This window comes from Babylonia areolata, chromosome 1 (assembly GCF_041734735.1).
Source record: "Babylonia areolata isolate BAREFJ2019XMU chromosome 1, ASM4173473v1, whole genome shotgun sequence".
Lineage (NCBI taxonomy): Eukaryota > Metazoa > Mollusca > Gastropoda > Neogastropoda > Buccinidae > Babylonia > Babylonia areolata.
Genome location: NC_134876.1, coordinates 93,798,045 through 93,814,981, shown reverse-complemented (window position 1 = coordinate 93,814,981; position 16,937 = coordinate 93,798,045). Strand labels below are relative to the sequence as shown.

The following is a 16,937-nucleotide window of genomic DNA, read 5'->3' as shown; positions in this document are numbered from 1 at the left end:
ATCTCCCAACTGTTTACAACGTGAAAGCTGTGCTATGACCAGTGACGTGGCCGTGTTTATTTTCTACGCAATAATCAGATAAAGCGGCACTGCCAGCCCTAGACAAGTCGTGACTTTTGGGGTTTGTTTTTTTGTTGTTGTTGTTTTGTTTGTTTGTTTGTTTGTTGTTGTCTTTTTTGTGTCATTGTGTGTCCTTTAGTTTGTGGTTGTTTTTTTGTTGTTGTTGTTCTTCTTGTTCTGTTGGTTGTTGTATGTGTGCAACACATGCACACAACATATAAATACCGCGCAGTGACCTTGCATTAAAGATCCTCTTCTCACCCCTCTCTCGCTTGCACCCTACTTCTCTGTCTGACACTTCGCCTCTCTCTGAACACACACACACACACACACACACACACACACACACACACACACACACAGAGAGAGAGCGAGAGAGAGAGGCACACAGAAAGATACTTTTTAAGTCAAAACGATAGTAGTTAAAAAAAAAAATATATATATATATATATATATATAAAGCTTTGTTTTATCATTTATATCTATTATTTCTTTGTTTTGTTATTAGATTGTGGACTCTGATCTGCACAGCTTTTCATCTTCATCTTTATCTTACCATCATGTAGATGACCTAATAATGAAATAATGCAATGCCATTGACTAAAGACAATAGGTCATTTCCCTTTCAGTTGCAGTCAGCGGCATTTTGTATTGTATTGTATTTCTTTTTATCACAACAGATTTCTCTGTGTGAAATTCGGGCTCCTCTCCCGAGGGAGAGCGCGTCGCTACACTATAGCGCCACCCCCTTTTTTTTCTTTTGTATTTTTCCTGCGTGTGTTTTATTTGTTTTTCCTATCGAAGTGGATTTTTCTGCAGAATTTTGCCAGGAACAACACTTTTGTTGCCGTGGGTTCTTTTATGTGCGCTAAGTGCATGCTGCACACGGGACCTCGGTTTATCGTCTGATCCGAATGACTAGCGTCCAGACCACCACTCAAGGTCTAGTGGAGGGGGAGAAAATATCGGTGGCTGAGCCGTGATTCGAAGCAGCGCGCTCAGATTCTCTCGCTTCCTAGGCGGACGCGTTACCTCTAGGCCGTCAGTCCACCGTAATTTCAGCCGTTACCATTGCTAAAGTAAACATGAATAAACGGATGCTTTATCAATCAACGAATAGAATGGTAATCAAATGAAGGCGTGCTTTGAGGAAAGGTGGAAGGAAGTAGAAGTTGCTTTGTTATTGGATTGTGAATCGTTTGGTTATCATGCTATCACCTGGGGTGCTTTGTGAGTATATGGACTAAGGAAGGAAAGCAGGGGTGGGAAGAAGTTGCTTTGTCAAAGTAAGAAAGGACGTATTCCAGAGTCTGTTTCGTCGTTTTGATCCGAAATAACCGGTTATTGTGTGTGACACCACGCGTCTTCCTGTCGGCTTCACTCCAGTCTGATGCCCGCCTTTTTTTAATTATTATTTTTTTTAATGTGCTGTGGTTAAAGACGTTTAACGTGAGTTCTACACTAAAGAGCATGAAGCTGAAGTCAAGATGACCGAACTTTCGGGGTCAATGGAGGTAGGGGAAGGGTGAAGGTCTGGTGCCAGCGGAGAGACGCGCATGGTAACTTCTGGTTCTGGACAGGCACACGTCTCACAGCTGTAGAGCACACACAGAAAAGACATCAAACAGGCCATAGAGCTTGCAGAAAAGACACATTCAGAAATCTCCAGAGCTCACAGATTAAGAGACTCCAGAACACAGAAAAAAAACACGTGTACAGACAGACTCCGGAGCCCAGAGAAAGGCACGTTCAACAGGGATCAGAGCTGATAAGAAGAGCGAACCCCGGCGACAGAACAATGGGCGACGCCAGACTTTTCTGGGACAGTCTGTGGCAGCAGCCCCCCGAGTCGGTGCAGCAGAAACAGAGATCGGGGTCGTGCATGTTCCCGTCTCCCTTTCTGCCCACCTTTCCCGAACCCTGTTGGGCGGACTGTGCCGGCGGCAGCACGTGCAACGCTGGGTCCGCTTCCGGGCCTCGGAGTGACTGTTATTCTGGTGGATACCACCACGGCCCGCACTGCCAGTCACTGGGCGGCCTGCACGGTCATCGGGGAGCAGCCGGATGTGTGGACGCCGGACGCGTGTGTCGGACCGTACAGAGCTCTGACCCGTGCCCCTTCCCCTCCACTGACCTGGCCTCGTGCTGCACGGGCCCCGGCCTGCAGGAGATGTTCTTTTCAGGTGTGTGTGTGTGTGTGTGTGTGTGTGTGTGCGTGCGCGTGTGTGTGTGTGTGTGTGTTGTGCGTGTGTGTGTGTGTGAGGGGAGTTGGAGAGGTGGTTACCTACGTTTGTGCGGCGTGTGTTGGAGCGTGAGTGAGAGAATGAGTGTTTTATGTTGATTGAAAGTGGCTGGGTGGTGTGGTAAGCCAGAAGATACCCATTTCGCATTTCGTCTTCAGTTCGTGCATACCACCCACTGCTCCCCCTCCTGTCCCCCTCCCCCCCCCCCCGCTCTCTCTCTCTCTCTCTCTCTCTCTGTGTCCGTCTGTCTGTCTCTAGTTACTGTATGGTGTCATTTGAACTGTATTCCCAGCAGAAAAGAAGAGAAGGAACAAAAGCAGTATCATAAAAGGTCAGTACTTTAGTCGATCTATGATTGTGTGTGTGTGTGTGTGTGTTTGGGAGGGGGAGAGAAACATTAACAATGATACGGCCTGCGCGGTCGATCTAGCTTTAAACAATATTTTGGGAAATCGAACGATTCAATTTACCAATGTATTTAAAGTTGAAAAAAAAAAAGGAAAGAAAGGCGGACACATATATATACTCTGACTAGTAACCAGTGAATCCAAGTTCACATGAAAATGCGTCTTTCTTTGGTTCCAGCAGTATTCTGGGCTTGGAGCGCGTGCGCGCGCGCGCGCACACACACGCACACACACACACACACACACACACACACACACGCACGCACGCCGGAAAGAACCGATCACAATGTTGTGAAGTGTGACGTGACATGTAATCATTGTCCCTGTCACTGAAATTTCGCTGTCACTGGAACACCCTTTGAACGGAAGTCCCAGGATGGCTACAGGTCTGATTTCATGAATGTTTTCATTTTATGAAGATGATAAAGATAGTGGTGATGAAGATGATGATGATGGTTAGAATGTTATTATGCGTGTCTTATTTTAACTAGGGTGAACCGTAAATTATCCTCTTCCAAAACATGACAGCAAAGAAACAAGCACAGTGCACCACGTGCACCGATGATCAGCGGCCCTGTTTGTGTGTGTGGGTGGAGGATTAAGATCTTGGACAGGATCACACGTGTGTAGGGGAAGAGCCGTCCTCGCCATCCATCACCAACAGAGTAGGGCTCCCTCCTGGGCAGGCAGTGTATTCGGTGCTGTTGCCAAGGAAACCAGGATGACCCTCCATACCGACGTGGTTTACTGGCGCTTTGCTCATAGCCGGCCTCTGCCGTAATGGCTGGATTAAAAAAAAAAAAAAAAAAAAAAAAAAAAAAAACACCAGACGCAAACGGGTTAGCAGGATTACAAGCAGGCAGGTATGGGAAGGTGAAGTGATGGGGTTGGAGAGGTTCTGTTGTGGAGAAGATAGGAAGGAAAGTAAAGAAAAGAATAAAACACATAGTGAAGAGTGGCAACTCTCAATTCACAACTTCAAGTCATTGTTGCTTATGCTGCCGATTCAGCTAGCACACAGGTCATCAAAAGGAACAAACCCTGACGGAAATGAAGGAAAGAAAACAGTGAAAGAAATACTGTTGATTATAAAAGTGAAGACGAGTACAATAGCACAATGGTTAAAGCGTATGACATCAATTCGAGGGTCTTAAGTAAAAAATAAAAAATAAAAAAATAATAAAATAAAATAAAAAGGTTGAATTTAGTAAAACTACATGCGTTTTGACTATGTGGACAGGCATGTGAAATGTTTGTTTTTATCATGACACGAATAATACGGTCATTTCAACCGAATGTCAAGTGTCAAAATCCTTTGTCAAAATGGATTTTGTGAAGTCAAGGCCTCATTTACGAATCTAGTTTTATAGTTGAATTTGTTTGCATACATATTTCAAGAAGCAAGCAAAACTATATTTGAAAATTCAGAATAGGGGCCAAATGATAGATATACGTTTATCGTTCACAATTATTTTTCAAATTGAACAAAATATTTATCGTGTGTTGCAAATAAGTGGTACAAAAATAACATCAAACAATTTCACTTTAGGAATATGCAGTCTCAAAAACATTCAACGACTGATGTTGTTTGAGTCTTGGAAGGGAAACTGCAAGTAATTGGTAGTAGAAGCTGATTTCTTGCGATCGATTTCAAGATGACACTTGGCCTTTTGTGTGTAATTGAATGCGTGGGTTACAGACGGCTGCTGCATATGTTGTGTGTAAGTTAAAACGTGCTTGATCGTGTTTATCTCTTCCTGTCTCTCTCTCAGTCACCATCTCTCTTCTCTCGCGCGCGCTCTGTCTATCTATCTGGGGTGCGGAAGGGGATGAGTTGCATTGTGCTGACGCCCTCTTTTTGTTTCATTTTGTTTCTCGGAGTGCAACCCAAACCATGTGCGTGTCTCCATTCCTTAAATAACACTAAGAGAAAACAGGGAGGAGGACATACAAGTCACGCGAGCGAGGAGGGGACTTGGTGATGGGGGGTGGTGGTGGGGGCGGGGGGGGGGGGGGTCGAGAGGAGGGTTTGAAAAGAGTAAAGGTGGCAGGTGACAGAGCGTGCTGACTGCCGAGCACGCAGCATGTTTTATTAATTCCACAGACTGGCCCCCTTCTGCGTCTTGGTTGACCCTGCCTGCACAGCCTCAGCTTTTGTTCTCTTCTCCTTAACTCTCTCCACACGAACGGCGAAAGAGACGATGTTAACAGCGTTTCACCCCAATTACCATCATCAGAATATTGCAAGCGGAAGGCTCTTATACTGAAGAGGTGAATGTTGACAAAGAATACCACAATTCTGACGACGGAAGCTAAAGGTTGGGTCATAGAGACACCCACTGGACATCCGAGGGGTCTGTGTAGAGGAGAAGAGAGGACTGGCCGTACTGAGTGAGTTAATCCCTCCTCCCCTCCCCCCCACCCTTCCCCCCATACCATCCCCCCAACCACCATCCACTCCACTCCTCATCCCCAATGGAAAACGAAAGACAATCCAACAACAGCAAAAATTGTTTAAGGGCCGTCTTCTTCCAAACAGCCCAACATTCAAATTTAAGTCTTCGCATCCTTTTTCAAAAAGAAGCCCAATCATTGTAGATAACAATATTAACGTTACAATCGAAAACAGTCGCGAAAAACTCGGTTTGTTCTCAGAAGGTGCCATATTCCATATTTTCTCTCTTTTTTTTTATTGTTGTAATTCTCTTCTTTTGATTTTATTATTGCAAAAACGAAAGTAATTCTGAAACCCCTTCTTTTGACGACACCGATAACACCCGGTCATACTGAATTGCCCATGATTATGTGCTGTGCACAGGACCTGGTAGCCCTGGCATGAATTATGCGTGCGGTCAGTTCCGTTTTTCTGTAAGCCGTTACACACAGTCAGTAGACTTTAGGCCCGACTGTTGGTTCTGCGTTGCGTGCACGCTGTCAGTCGACTGGAGTAGACATTTACTGGTGACCATGATTATTGTTGGAGAAGAGCACAGCTGTCCACACGAACGAAGGCCAGTTGGGTAACCAGGGATAAAACAAGTCACCAAGTTTGGGAGGAGGCCAAAGTGGGAGGCGCAGTGGGAGATCTTTGCTGTGTCTACAAGATCCACGACAGAGTAAGTAATCCCCACGCTATACTTCACAAACACAGCTGTTGTGATCGCCCCGTTATTTCAAAGGAAGACGGGAATGGTTGAGCATATGCATGAGGAGTAGGAGTCCCACAGATGAAAAAGCAGGGGACAGTGTTGACTGATGGCTTGGGTAACGCCTTTCATCCATCCACTTCCAGAAATCGCCGAGGTCCGTCTCGGGTTTTAGGACGCTGTGTTTTACTGATTTTATCATTCTTGAGACGTGTCGTTCCTCGTGCAAACGTCTGCAAACTTAGTGAGCTGGATGGGCGAAAGGGTGGATGGGAGGGGGTAGTTGAAGGAACGGAGACACGAGAATGGAGAGACTGGAAACAGGGAACTTGCGGGAAGGGACAGGGAATGTAATTTAAGCTTCTCTCTCTCTCTCTCTCTCTCTCTCTCTCTCTCTGTCTCTAACGGGAGAGACAGGGAGATACGGGATGAGAGTTTTTGTGGTGGTGTGGGTGAATTTATACAAATGACTAGATAAATGTGGAAAGAAATCAAATACATAATACTGGAATTAGATCAGATATAAATAGTATAAAGGGGTCATAACAAAGGAAAAAAAACCATAAGATTAAAGAAAGGAGATGTGCTTTGACCCAGTGGTCTTCAGAAAAAAACAACAACAGTAACGTACAAATGAACTGACTACAATATAATGTGTTTAACTCTCTCCATACGAACGGCGAAAGAGACGACGTTAACAGCGTTTCACCCCAATTACCATCATCAAAATATTGCAAGCGAAAAGCTCTTATACTGAAGACGTGAATGTTGACAAAGAATACCACAATTCTGACGACGGAAGCTGAAGGTTGGGTCATTCAGACACCCACTGGACATCCGAGGGGTCTGTGTAGAGGAGAAGAGAGGACTGGCCGTACTGAGTGAGTTAAAGATGTGCTGTGCCTCCAGGCCCGCCAAGGAGCCAGTTGCATTGCTCGGACGGAAGAGCCTTGTATGGTCGTAACCCGTTACTGACTGTGTGTAGTATGGAGCTGAACTGGCCAATCAATGGCGTAGTTCGGTCAACGTAGGCATTTAGTCACGTGTAACTGTCAAAAAGTTCGAACGAAAGTTCGATGTGCAGTGAGTGAACAGGGTGTGCACTGTGTGACAGATGTAGTGCTGGATGCAAACAAGACGAGCGTCACGCGCCAGTAAGCTAGCTTTACTGCAAGGTGCTGTTGGCTGCAGGCATCAGGTGGATCAGGCTTCGTCGTCTGTCCTCAGTACAGCTTATAGGACCGTCGGCACGACATTTATGGCCCCGAGCTCCTTGCAGAACAGTTCCTAGAGATTTCGTTTCGGGTTGCGGTGTACTGTTTCGTCTTGCTTTAATTTGGGATACTGTCTTTCAGTCTCTCTCTGTTTCTGTCTCTGTCTGTCTGTCTGCATCTTCTCTTCTCTACGCTTTCTCTCCCCCCCCCCCCCCCCCCCCTCTCTCTCTCTGCGCACACACATTCTCTCTCTCTCTCTCTCTCTCTCTCTCTCTCTCTCTGATATCAATGTGTTGTCAGTGAGATAATGGAAAGGAAAACAGCTTTCTTGGAAAGGGGGAAACAGACGAGAACAGGTGAAGAAACAACCCCCCACCCCCACCACCCCAAAAAACAACAACAAAAAACAACAACCCCCCCCCCCCCCCAAAAAAAACAAACAAACAAAAAAAACAAAAAAAAACCTGGAGGGGTAGTGCTGACAAGAAAAGAAAACGAACTGCTGAAAGAATACCTGCAGGAACACCCACTGACGACTTGTCACCTGATCGGCGGGAAGCATCCCCCCCCCACCCTCTCTTGTCCACCCCCCACACACACCCCTGTCCCAACCCCCCTCCCGCCAGAGGCCGGCAGAGAACTTTCAGACAGAAAAGACAAGGCGCCGGTATCGGTGCTACATGCAGAGATAATACGGTGCTACAGGCATATCCAGGATTGTGTTTTGAACAACAGTTCCACAGATACGGAGAGAATGCATGCCAGAAAGTTAAATAAGAAAAATTTCTCCTCTCTCTCTCTCACGGACGCACGCGCGCTCACACACACACACACACACACACACACACACACACACACACACACACTGTATTTTGTCCACGGTTCGCCCTCTCTAACACGCACGCACGCGCGCGCGCGCGAAAATAAGACGACAGAGATGCACGAGCCAACAGGAGATACGTATTGCGTTGCAGAAGGTCACTGATAATTCATTTGTTGGCGCCTTACGCACCAGCAGCCGGATAACGAAAGAAGATTGAGTGAGTTGGTAATTGTCTTGACACAAAGACTGTTGACGTGTGTAAGTGAGTGAGTTCGTAATTGACACAAAGACTGTTGACGTGTGTGTGTGTGTGTGTGTGTGTGTGGCAGGTTCATTGCTGGACAGTGATGGGGGGATGCTGGGGGGAGGGGTCCTCAGTCCCACCGCCATGGAGCAGGGCATGTCCTCCCCTCCCCCGCCCCGGGTCTACAAACCCTGTGTGGTGTGCAACGACAAGTCCTCGGGCTACCACTACGGAGTCAGCTCCTGCGAGGGCTGCAAGGTAAACTAACCCCCTTCTCTTGTTCTTAGTACTGAAGTCGTGTTTCATCTTGTATGGCGCCGGTCTTCGGTCATAAACCAAAGCTCTATGGGCTTTATACAACATAGGAGTCGTCAGCATTGCAGGCTGCCCACATGGATAGAGTCGACTGGCAGCAGCAGTCATCAGTTCTTTTTTTAAAAATAATGTACTAGCTTTTGTAGCTGTGATCAGGTGAACTTCCAACTGCATGAGGTGTCAAAGCATGCGGATGATCCATTTATACATCATAATTTTTTTTTCTTCTGCTTTTCAAAAACAGCAGATGTGTGGGTCTTGTTCAAGATTAAGTGTGAATATGTAGTATACAGTCATGTTTTGTGTGTATGCGTTGATCAGGGATTATAATTACACTCTGCGTGTGTGTGTATGTGTGTGTGTGTGTGTGTGTTGGTCAGGGTTTGTAAATACAGTACACGTGTTTTTATGTCTTGTAAAGGATTCATATTCAGTACACCTGTGTGGTGTGGTTTTTGACATGGTGTTTTGAATTTGACAGTGCTCGAAGCTTTTAGATATTTTGCAGTCTTGTTGTTGATACCCTAAGGTTACTGTGTGAAAATTTTTCAGTGAATTCGCTTTCTCTATCACTGAGAAAATACTTGTCAAAAAGCGGTTCACTTTTTTTTTGGGGGGGGACACCCGATATATTTGTTGGTCAGAGGCTATCATTCAGTGAATGATTGTATTTGTGTGTTGGTCAGGGTTTTTCTTTCCGACGCAGCTTGCAGAACATGCAGTACACGTGTTGTGTGTTAGTCAGGGTTTGTTGTGTGTTTTTTTTTTCTTTCGGCACAGCGTGCAGAAGAACATGTAGTGTGCGTGTTGTGTGTTGGTCAGGGTTTTTTCCGGCGCAGCGTGCAGAAGAACATGCAGTACACGTGCCACAAGGACCATGCGTGTCCCATCAATAAGGTCACCCGTAACCGCTGCCAGTTCTGTCGTCTGCAGAAGTGTCTGGCCATGGGCATGTCCAAGGAAGGTAAGAAAGCCACGGGTACCGCCCCACGCTGACTGCAGGCACACAGTGGTCACGTGCACTCAGCTCTGCATTATTCCGATTAGAAATGAATAGATCTATATTCACACAGATGAGGCATTTTCTCCTTTGCTTGACAGACCGTGAGTGGCAGTCAGACTGGTAGACTGTGGCAGGAGCTGACAAGCCGAGGTCCCCTGAGTATCTTGGCAGGAGGGGAAAAAACATCAAAGGAACGAAAGAGCCGCCCCTGGCAAAATCTGAACATCACTTTGGGGAAGAAAAAAAATACCCACGCGACTTAGAGACGTATAAGAGAGGCCACAGGCCGAGAATATCAACAACACTTTTAAACGAAAACGCAACGAGCAGACCCCCAAAAAAAGAGGGGCACACAAGCCCTTTAGAACAGTCCCAATTATACGCAAATAGGATTTGAACAAGGAAGAAAGTTATTGTAGCAGCAATACTAAACACATCCTCCAATATTCAAAGTGATTTCAAACTCCTTGTATTTCCTGGCCATTCATTGCCCTTTTTTTTCCCACCCAGTTCTCCCTCACTGCTGTCCCCGAACAGCTCCTCATCATTTTGTTTCCCTACACTTGCACATCGCGTCCTTTACCTGGCCTCCTGGATGTGAAGTCTTTGAAGCGTTTTACTTGACACAGAAATGCTGCGGACTGCTTTTATCTCCTAAGACTTCAAAGACTGGTGATTCTTAATTGAGGAAGTGTCGAGTGGCGTTGCATTATGAAATGAAGCAGAGAACAATGGCTGAAAATGATTGTCCCTCAAAACCGGAGCTGAGTGACGGCAGGCAGAGAGCAGCACGAGCAGCAGTCTTCCTGTCTCCCGAGTAGCCTCAGGTCCAACCTGGTTGTGTTCGCACATCACACACACACACACACACACACACACACACACACACACACACACACACACACACACACACGGAGATCGATACTGTCCGGAAGCATAACATTCAGTCTTTGCAGTTTTGTGTGGAAAGCTGTAGGCATCAAAAGACAACCTGTCATTCCAGAGAGCCTCTCTAAGCGCCAGCAGAAAGGAAGCTGAATCAATATGCACCTAGTTAAGTATTGACACGTTCTTTGCAGTTACTGAAACGCCGAGACTTCTTTTTCTTCCACTTTTTTTTTTTTTAAAACCTTTGGCAGCCAAAACTGGCCACCACTCACATTTTCTACTGTTTTCAAAATGCTGATTGCTACGTTCAAATGATGAAGATGCTGCTATCGAGCCTTGTTTGGGGTTGGCAGGTTGGACATTTGACGCCAACGGACGCTTGTCAAGTATGCCTGTAAAATGAAGCAGAACTATATTGTTTCAGAGAAAAGTAGATGAACAACAACCAGATATAAGGCCGACAAAAACATTGCTAGCATTGTGCTACTAGGTGACCACTTCCCACTGTTTTCTGCACCCATGGCTGTCAGCTCTGTTGATCATGATAGTACATATTAGTTTATGTGGGCAAGTGCTGTGCAAACTGACAGTTACGCTAATGCCTACCAACAAACAACTCCCATATACACAAAGCCCCACAAACCCACACATCCACCACACACAAATACCCGTAAACCCAATCATCAACCACACAAATACCTATAAACGCGCGCACACAGACATCTACACACAACACACACGCACACACGTACACACACACACACACACACACACACACACACAGAGAGAGGGCACTGAACGGTGTGTTTCAGCGGTGCGCAATGACCGGAACAAGAAGCGGAAGATGGCGGCGGCCAGGCCGGAGAGCGGCTCTGGGGGCTCATCGTCCTCCGGGGGGTCGTCCTGCCCAGGGGGGTCCCCTCCAGTGGAGGAGCTCACCGAGGACGACCAGCTGACCATCCAGGACGTGCTGGAGGCTCACACCGCCACCACCCCCGCCCTCACTAACGGTCACCCCTCGCCTCTCAGGACACAGGTGGGAAGGCCCAAGTTATGGGCTGTGTGTGTGTGTGTGTGTGTGCGTGCGCGCACGTGTGTGTGTGTGTGATCTTCAGTTTAACGTCTATTCACTAGAAGTGTTATTAGACGGGAAGAAGAGAGGTGATGGGTGAAAGAGAGGGAATGCTTGTGAATGTTGGTTCATGGCGACGTAAACTTTGTCAGAACCATCATCCCTTTTTGTCAGAACCATGAACGCCTTTTGTCAGAACTGCCAGTCACTTTTGTCAGGACCGCCAACCACTTTTGTCAGAGCCGTCAGCGCCTATGAAGCACACCACAAGCATTTTGTTGTTGTTGTTGTTGTTTCGCCCCCTTCCCCCGCACTATGTTGAGATATGGACTAGCTGAAGAAAGCAAGCCAAGAAACGGTAACATTTCCAAGCTCGGCTTTTATTATTTGACGGGGCTGACAGGTCGCACACCCGCACACACTGCAGGTTAACACAGACTGGCAGAGGTGCGGTGATGTCACAGATGGAAATCAAGGGTGGGTTACACGAGCTAACGTAGCAGCCCAAAGTTTGCTTAACGTTAAGAATGTTCCTGACTCCACGGTAAATTCCATGTACTTCGGAACATTCTTAACTCTAAGCAAACTTAGCGCTGCAACGATTGCCTCTTGCAACCCGGCTCAGGTAGGAACAGTTGGTTGTTGGGACTGTGCTGAAAGAATGGGCTGTGGAAGAATTTCAGTTGTTCTGTACACTGCAGAGAAAGAGAGTGAGAGGCCGGGGGTAAGAATTTGTTTAGAGGGAGGAGAGTGATTGAACAGTCGTTTGTTCATCGCACCCAGACACAAAGATGGAAGCAGGCAACATGTCCAAGTGATGACTCTGATACATGCAGACACTTGGTTTTGAAGGAGTTTTTCACTGCCCTGGGATTTTCTTCTGTTGTGTTCGAATTGTGTGTGTGAGTTTGTGTGTTTGTAAAAAAACGGACCAATGCTCAATAATCTGGAAGCAAATGAAAACGGCCTAGAAAATGGAATTAAAACCGCTCCAGTTTTATGCATATTGTGCATGGTTTGGGTTTTTTTTTTTGTTTTTTTTTTTTACGAAACCATTGTACTTTTCTAATCCATCTTAGCATCAGTGATTAACACCTGTCCTATTTTTTTCAGGAACCCATTGTACTTTTCTATCCACCCTTAGCATCAGTGATTAACACCTGTCCTATTTTTTCAGGAACCCATTGTACTTTTCTATCCACCCTTAGCATCAGTGATTAACACCTGTCCTATTTTTTCAGGAACCCATTGTACTTTTCTATCCACCCTTAGCATCAGTGATTAACACCTGTATTATTTTTTTCAGGAAACCATTGTACTTTTCTATCCACCCATAGCATCAGTGATTAACACCTGTCCTGTTTTTTGAGGAAACCATTGTACTTTTCTATCCACCCTTAGCATCAGTGATTAACACCTGTCCTATTTTTTCAGGAAACCATTGTACTTTTCTATTCACCCTTAGCATCAGTGATTAACACCTGTCCTATTTTTTCAGGAAACCATTGTACTTTTCTATTCACCCTTAGCATCAGTGATTAACACCTGTCCTGTTTTTTGAGGAAACCATTGTACTTTTCTATCTACCCATAGCATCAGTGATTAACACCTGTCCTGTTTTTTTTAGGAAACCATTGTACTTTTCTATTCACCCTTAGCATCAGTGATTAACACCTGTCCTGTTTTTTGAGGAAACCATTGTACTTTTCTATCCACCCTTAGCATCAGTGATTAACACCTGTCCTATTTTTTCAGGAAACCATTGTACTTTTCTATCCACCCTCAGCATCAGTGATTAACACCTGTCCTGTTTTTTTTTCAGGAACCCATTGTACGTTTCTATCCACCCATAGCATCAGTGATTAACACCTGTCCTATTTTTTTAGGAAACCATTGTACTTTTCTATTCACCCAGCATCAGTGATTAACACCTGTCCTATTTTTTTCAGGAAACCATTGTACTTTTCTATCCACCCTTAGCATCAGTGATTAACACCTGTCCTATTTTTTCAGGAAACCATTGTACTTTTCTGTTCACCCTCAGCATCATAGCATCTGTCCCGTTTTTCAGGAAGCGGTTGTATTTTTCTGTCCACCCACAGTATCCATGTCACAAGTCCCTGTCGTGCTGTGTCTCTCTGAAACAATCTCACAGGAAGCGGTTGTATTTTTCTGTCCACCCACAGTATCCATGTCACCAGTCCCTGTCGTGCTGTGTCTCTCTGGAACAATCTCACAGGAAGCGGTTGTATTTTTCTGTCCACCCACAGTATCCATGTCACCAGTCCCTGTCGTGCTGTGTCTCTCTGAAATAATCTCACAGGAAGCGGTTGTATTTTTCTGTCCACCTACAGTATCCATGTCACCAGTCCCTCTTGTGCTGTGTCCCTCTGAAACAATCTCACAGGAAGCGGTTGTATTTTTCTGTCCACCCACAGTATCCATGCCACCAGTCCCTGTCGTGCTGTGTCCCTCTGAAACAATCTCACAGGAAGCGGTTGTATTTTTCTGTCCACCCACAGTATCCATGCCACCAGTCCCTCTTGTGCTGTGTCTCTCTGAAACAATCTCACAGGAAGCGGTTGTATTTTTCTGTCCACCCACAGTATCCATGTCACCTGTTCCTGTCGTGCTGTGTCTCTTTGGAACAATCTCACAGGAAGCGGTTGTATTTTTCTGTCCACCCACAGTATCCATGTCACCAGTCCCTGTCGTGCTGTGTCTCTCTGAAACAATCTCACAGGAAGCGGTTGTATTTTTCTGTCCACCCACAGTATCCATGCCACCAGTCCCTGTCGTGCTGTGTCTCTCTGAAACAATCTCACAACAACAAGAAAGAAAAAATGGACTGCTAATTAGAGGCAGTGTGTGGCAATGGATTGGGAGTGTACCATGCCATCAGCCTTAGTGTTGTCGGCTGGCAGGCGACCTGCCCATACCGTCGTCAGTCAGGACTCTGTTGCTGGTCAGTTGTGTTCTGCTGGACAGACACTAATCTGTCAGCAAACCTATCGCATGTCAAATAGTGAAGAGAGGTAATTCCCCCCCCCCACCCTCACCCCCACCTTCACAGGGCACACACAACTATCGAATTTCAGTTTCAGTTTCAAGGAGGCATGGTGAAGAGTGGTAACTCTCTCCCTTCACAGGGTACACAACTATCGCATTTCAGTTTCAGTTTCAAGGAGGTCTCAGCGCGTGCAAACTGATCCCATTGATGTCGCGTAGCTCCTGATTCATGAGTGAACGTGATGATCTGTTTAACATCATTACATTTTGCATCAGTACGGCCAGTATTTTCCTGTTCACAAATCACGATAGACACTACACATCAGTGTGTTCATTGTTAATTGGTAAGATGGTTCCGTGAGCTGAGATGTGCAAGAAATCTGTGCAGCATACGTCAGCGAAATAGAACTGGTTATTAACGTGCTGACGGCAGACAGACAGACCGGAAACGTCGGCGTTGGCAGGTGCAAAGCCAGTGGAGCTCGGGAGGAAGACACAGCGTGACGTAGGAGAGAGATACGTTTGGTCAACATGATCCCACAGTCTGCTTTCTGCGTCGATAAGCGCACGCACGCACGCACACACAGACGCGCGCACACACACACACACACACACACTTGTGCGCCGAAACCCCCACTCGCATGCAGTGTTATCAAGTCACACATCACTATCTCTCCCTCGTGTGTGTGTGTGTGTGTATGTGTGTGTGTATAAAGACGGAAGCGGTACCGGAATGGTTAAAGCATTCGAATTCGGTATCGGCGTCAAGGATGGAGATTTCTTCCGATCTCTGAGGCCAGAATAATTATGTGCAGACTATGTGTGAATGTACACATCAAAAGATCGAACGCGCACAGACGATGACTGCCTAAACGGCGGGGCATAAACTGTCATGGATGTAAAAAAACCCAAAAAGCGTCCATTCATACTTGCGAGTGAACGTGGGAGTTCATCCCCCAATAGAGTCGGCAACTTTCACTCCCCTTCACTTCTTATGTCGTGTGATAGTTAGTTTGTCCATGTATTTACCTTCAATCTCGTGTGTGTGTGTGTGTGTGTGTGTGTGTGTGTGTGTGTGTGTGTGTGTGTGTGTGCAGAGCATATCGCCTGATGGATCGGAACAGGTGGGCTTCTTGTGGGAGAAGGTGACGGAGCTCTCGTCGGCAGCCATTGTGAAAATTGTAGACTTCGCCAAAAAGATTCCCGGTTTCCTCAGCCTGTCTACCTCTGACCAGATCACGCTTCTGAAGGCAGCATGCTTAGAAATTATGGTGAGTGTGTGGTTTTTGTTTGTTTGTTTTGTTTTTGTTGTTGTTGTTTCTCTTTGTCGGTTTGTCGGTCGGTCGGTCGGTCTGTCTGAGAGTACTTTGCAGGGAAGTGCCGTTGGAAATGCAAGTGCAATAACTGCAGCCTCCTTCACCTGTTTGTCTGGTCTGTGTGCCAGGCCGTTTCTAATTGCTGTTTCCAGAACAGCACCTTAAAGCGGGTAATAGGTGATGAAAACTTCACCCAGTCATTCTCCGTCTCTCTGACTTTTGTCTCTACATGTCTGTCTTTCTGTCCGTCTCTCTTTCCCCGACGTGTCACTAACTGTCTCATTTCCCATTCTCTGTCTCTTCGCCGTCTCCTCCACAACATCTCTCTCTCTGTCTGTCTTTCTCTCTCTGTCTCCCCCCTCTATCACCATGTATCACTCAACACTGTGTTCAGTGTACTCTATCTCTCTCTCTCCCCTGTGTGTGTGACTGTGAGTGTGTGTGTGTGTGAAAGTGTGTGTGTGTGAAAGTGTGTGTGTGTGTGTGTGTCCCCACTCTATCGTCAAGTCTCTCTCAGCCCTGTGCTGTTCAGCCCATGCTGGCAATCGGTGAACTGAAGAACTGAAGTGTGTTAAATGTATTCATGGCGCGTCCTGGGGTTTTCCTTTGTTCATGTGCATGCCTCACTGTATTGTCTGTCTTAATTCGTGGGCTTTCAATTTCTTCTCGTTGTGATATCAAGACGATGTAGAAGACTACGATGTTCCTTTTTTCATGTCTGTGCCTCTCTTTATTGTCTGTCTTAATTCGTGAGCCAACAGTTTCTTCCCTCGTGATCTCACACGTTTTAGCAGTCCATAACTTGCATGTATCAGCCGTCTACACCATGTATTGTTTGTTACCTGTTTATGGCGAAAGCGCACTCAGTGGTTGTATTGCTCATGTATTGTACTGTTCATGCTGTTTCCTTATTTGGTGCTGTTTGTAACGCCTGACTATGCAAGAGGAACAACAGACAACCTGTCTGTTCAGAACAGACAGAGCAAAATCTTTTTATTCATTCACACAAAGGACAACAACCCCACAGGTTAAAAGGTGGGCCGCACAGAATTTTTTCCCACAATGGTTAAAAATTAATCCAAAAATACAATCTTCTTTTATTACTGTTCTTTCTTTTTTATGTGTAATGAAACGCTTAACCTTCAATAAAAGGAAAACGTCTTCACAGGTTAAAAGGTGGGATACTCAGAAATGCTG

The 16,937-nt window shown here is 46.0% G+C and overlaps 1 protein-coding gene across 7 annotated transcripts in view; it reads left to right on the top strand.

The window, feature by feature from the left end:
• The window catches only part of LOC143289354 (retinoic acid receptor alpha-like), a 118,358-nt gene that overhangs the window by 87,341 nt on the left and 14,080 nt on the right, over positions 1-16,937 (top strand). For 4 of the 7 annotated variants that reach the window (XM_076598351.1, XM_076598350.1, XM_076598353.1 and 1 more), the window contains 4 exons: positions 8,223-8,395; positions 9,275-9,416; positions 11,156-11,379; positions 15,522-15,695. In XM_076598351.1, coding sequence (XP_076454466.1) covers positions 8,223-8,395; positions 9,275-9,416; positions 11,156-11,379; positions 15,522-15,695 — 713 coding nt within the window. Of the gene's footprint in view, positions 1-907; positions 2,244-8,222; positions 8,396-9,274; positions 9,417-11,155; positions 11,380-15,521; positions 15,696-16,937 lie in introns of those variants that run through there. The other 3 variants (XM_076598372.1, XM_076598359.1, XM_076598365.1) reach the window with 2 other exon arrangements.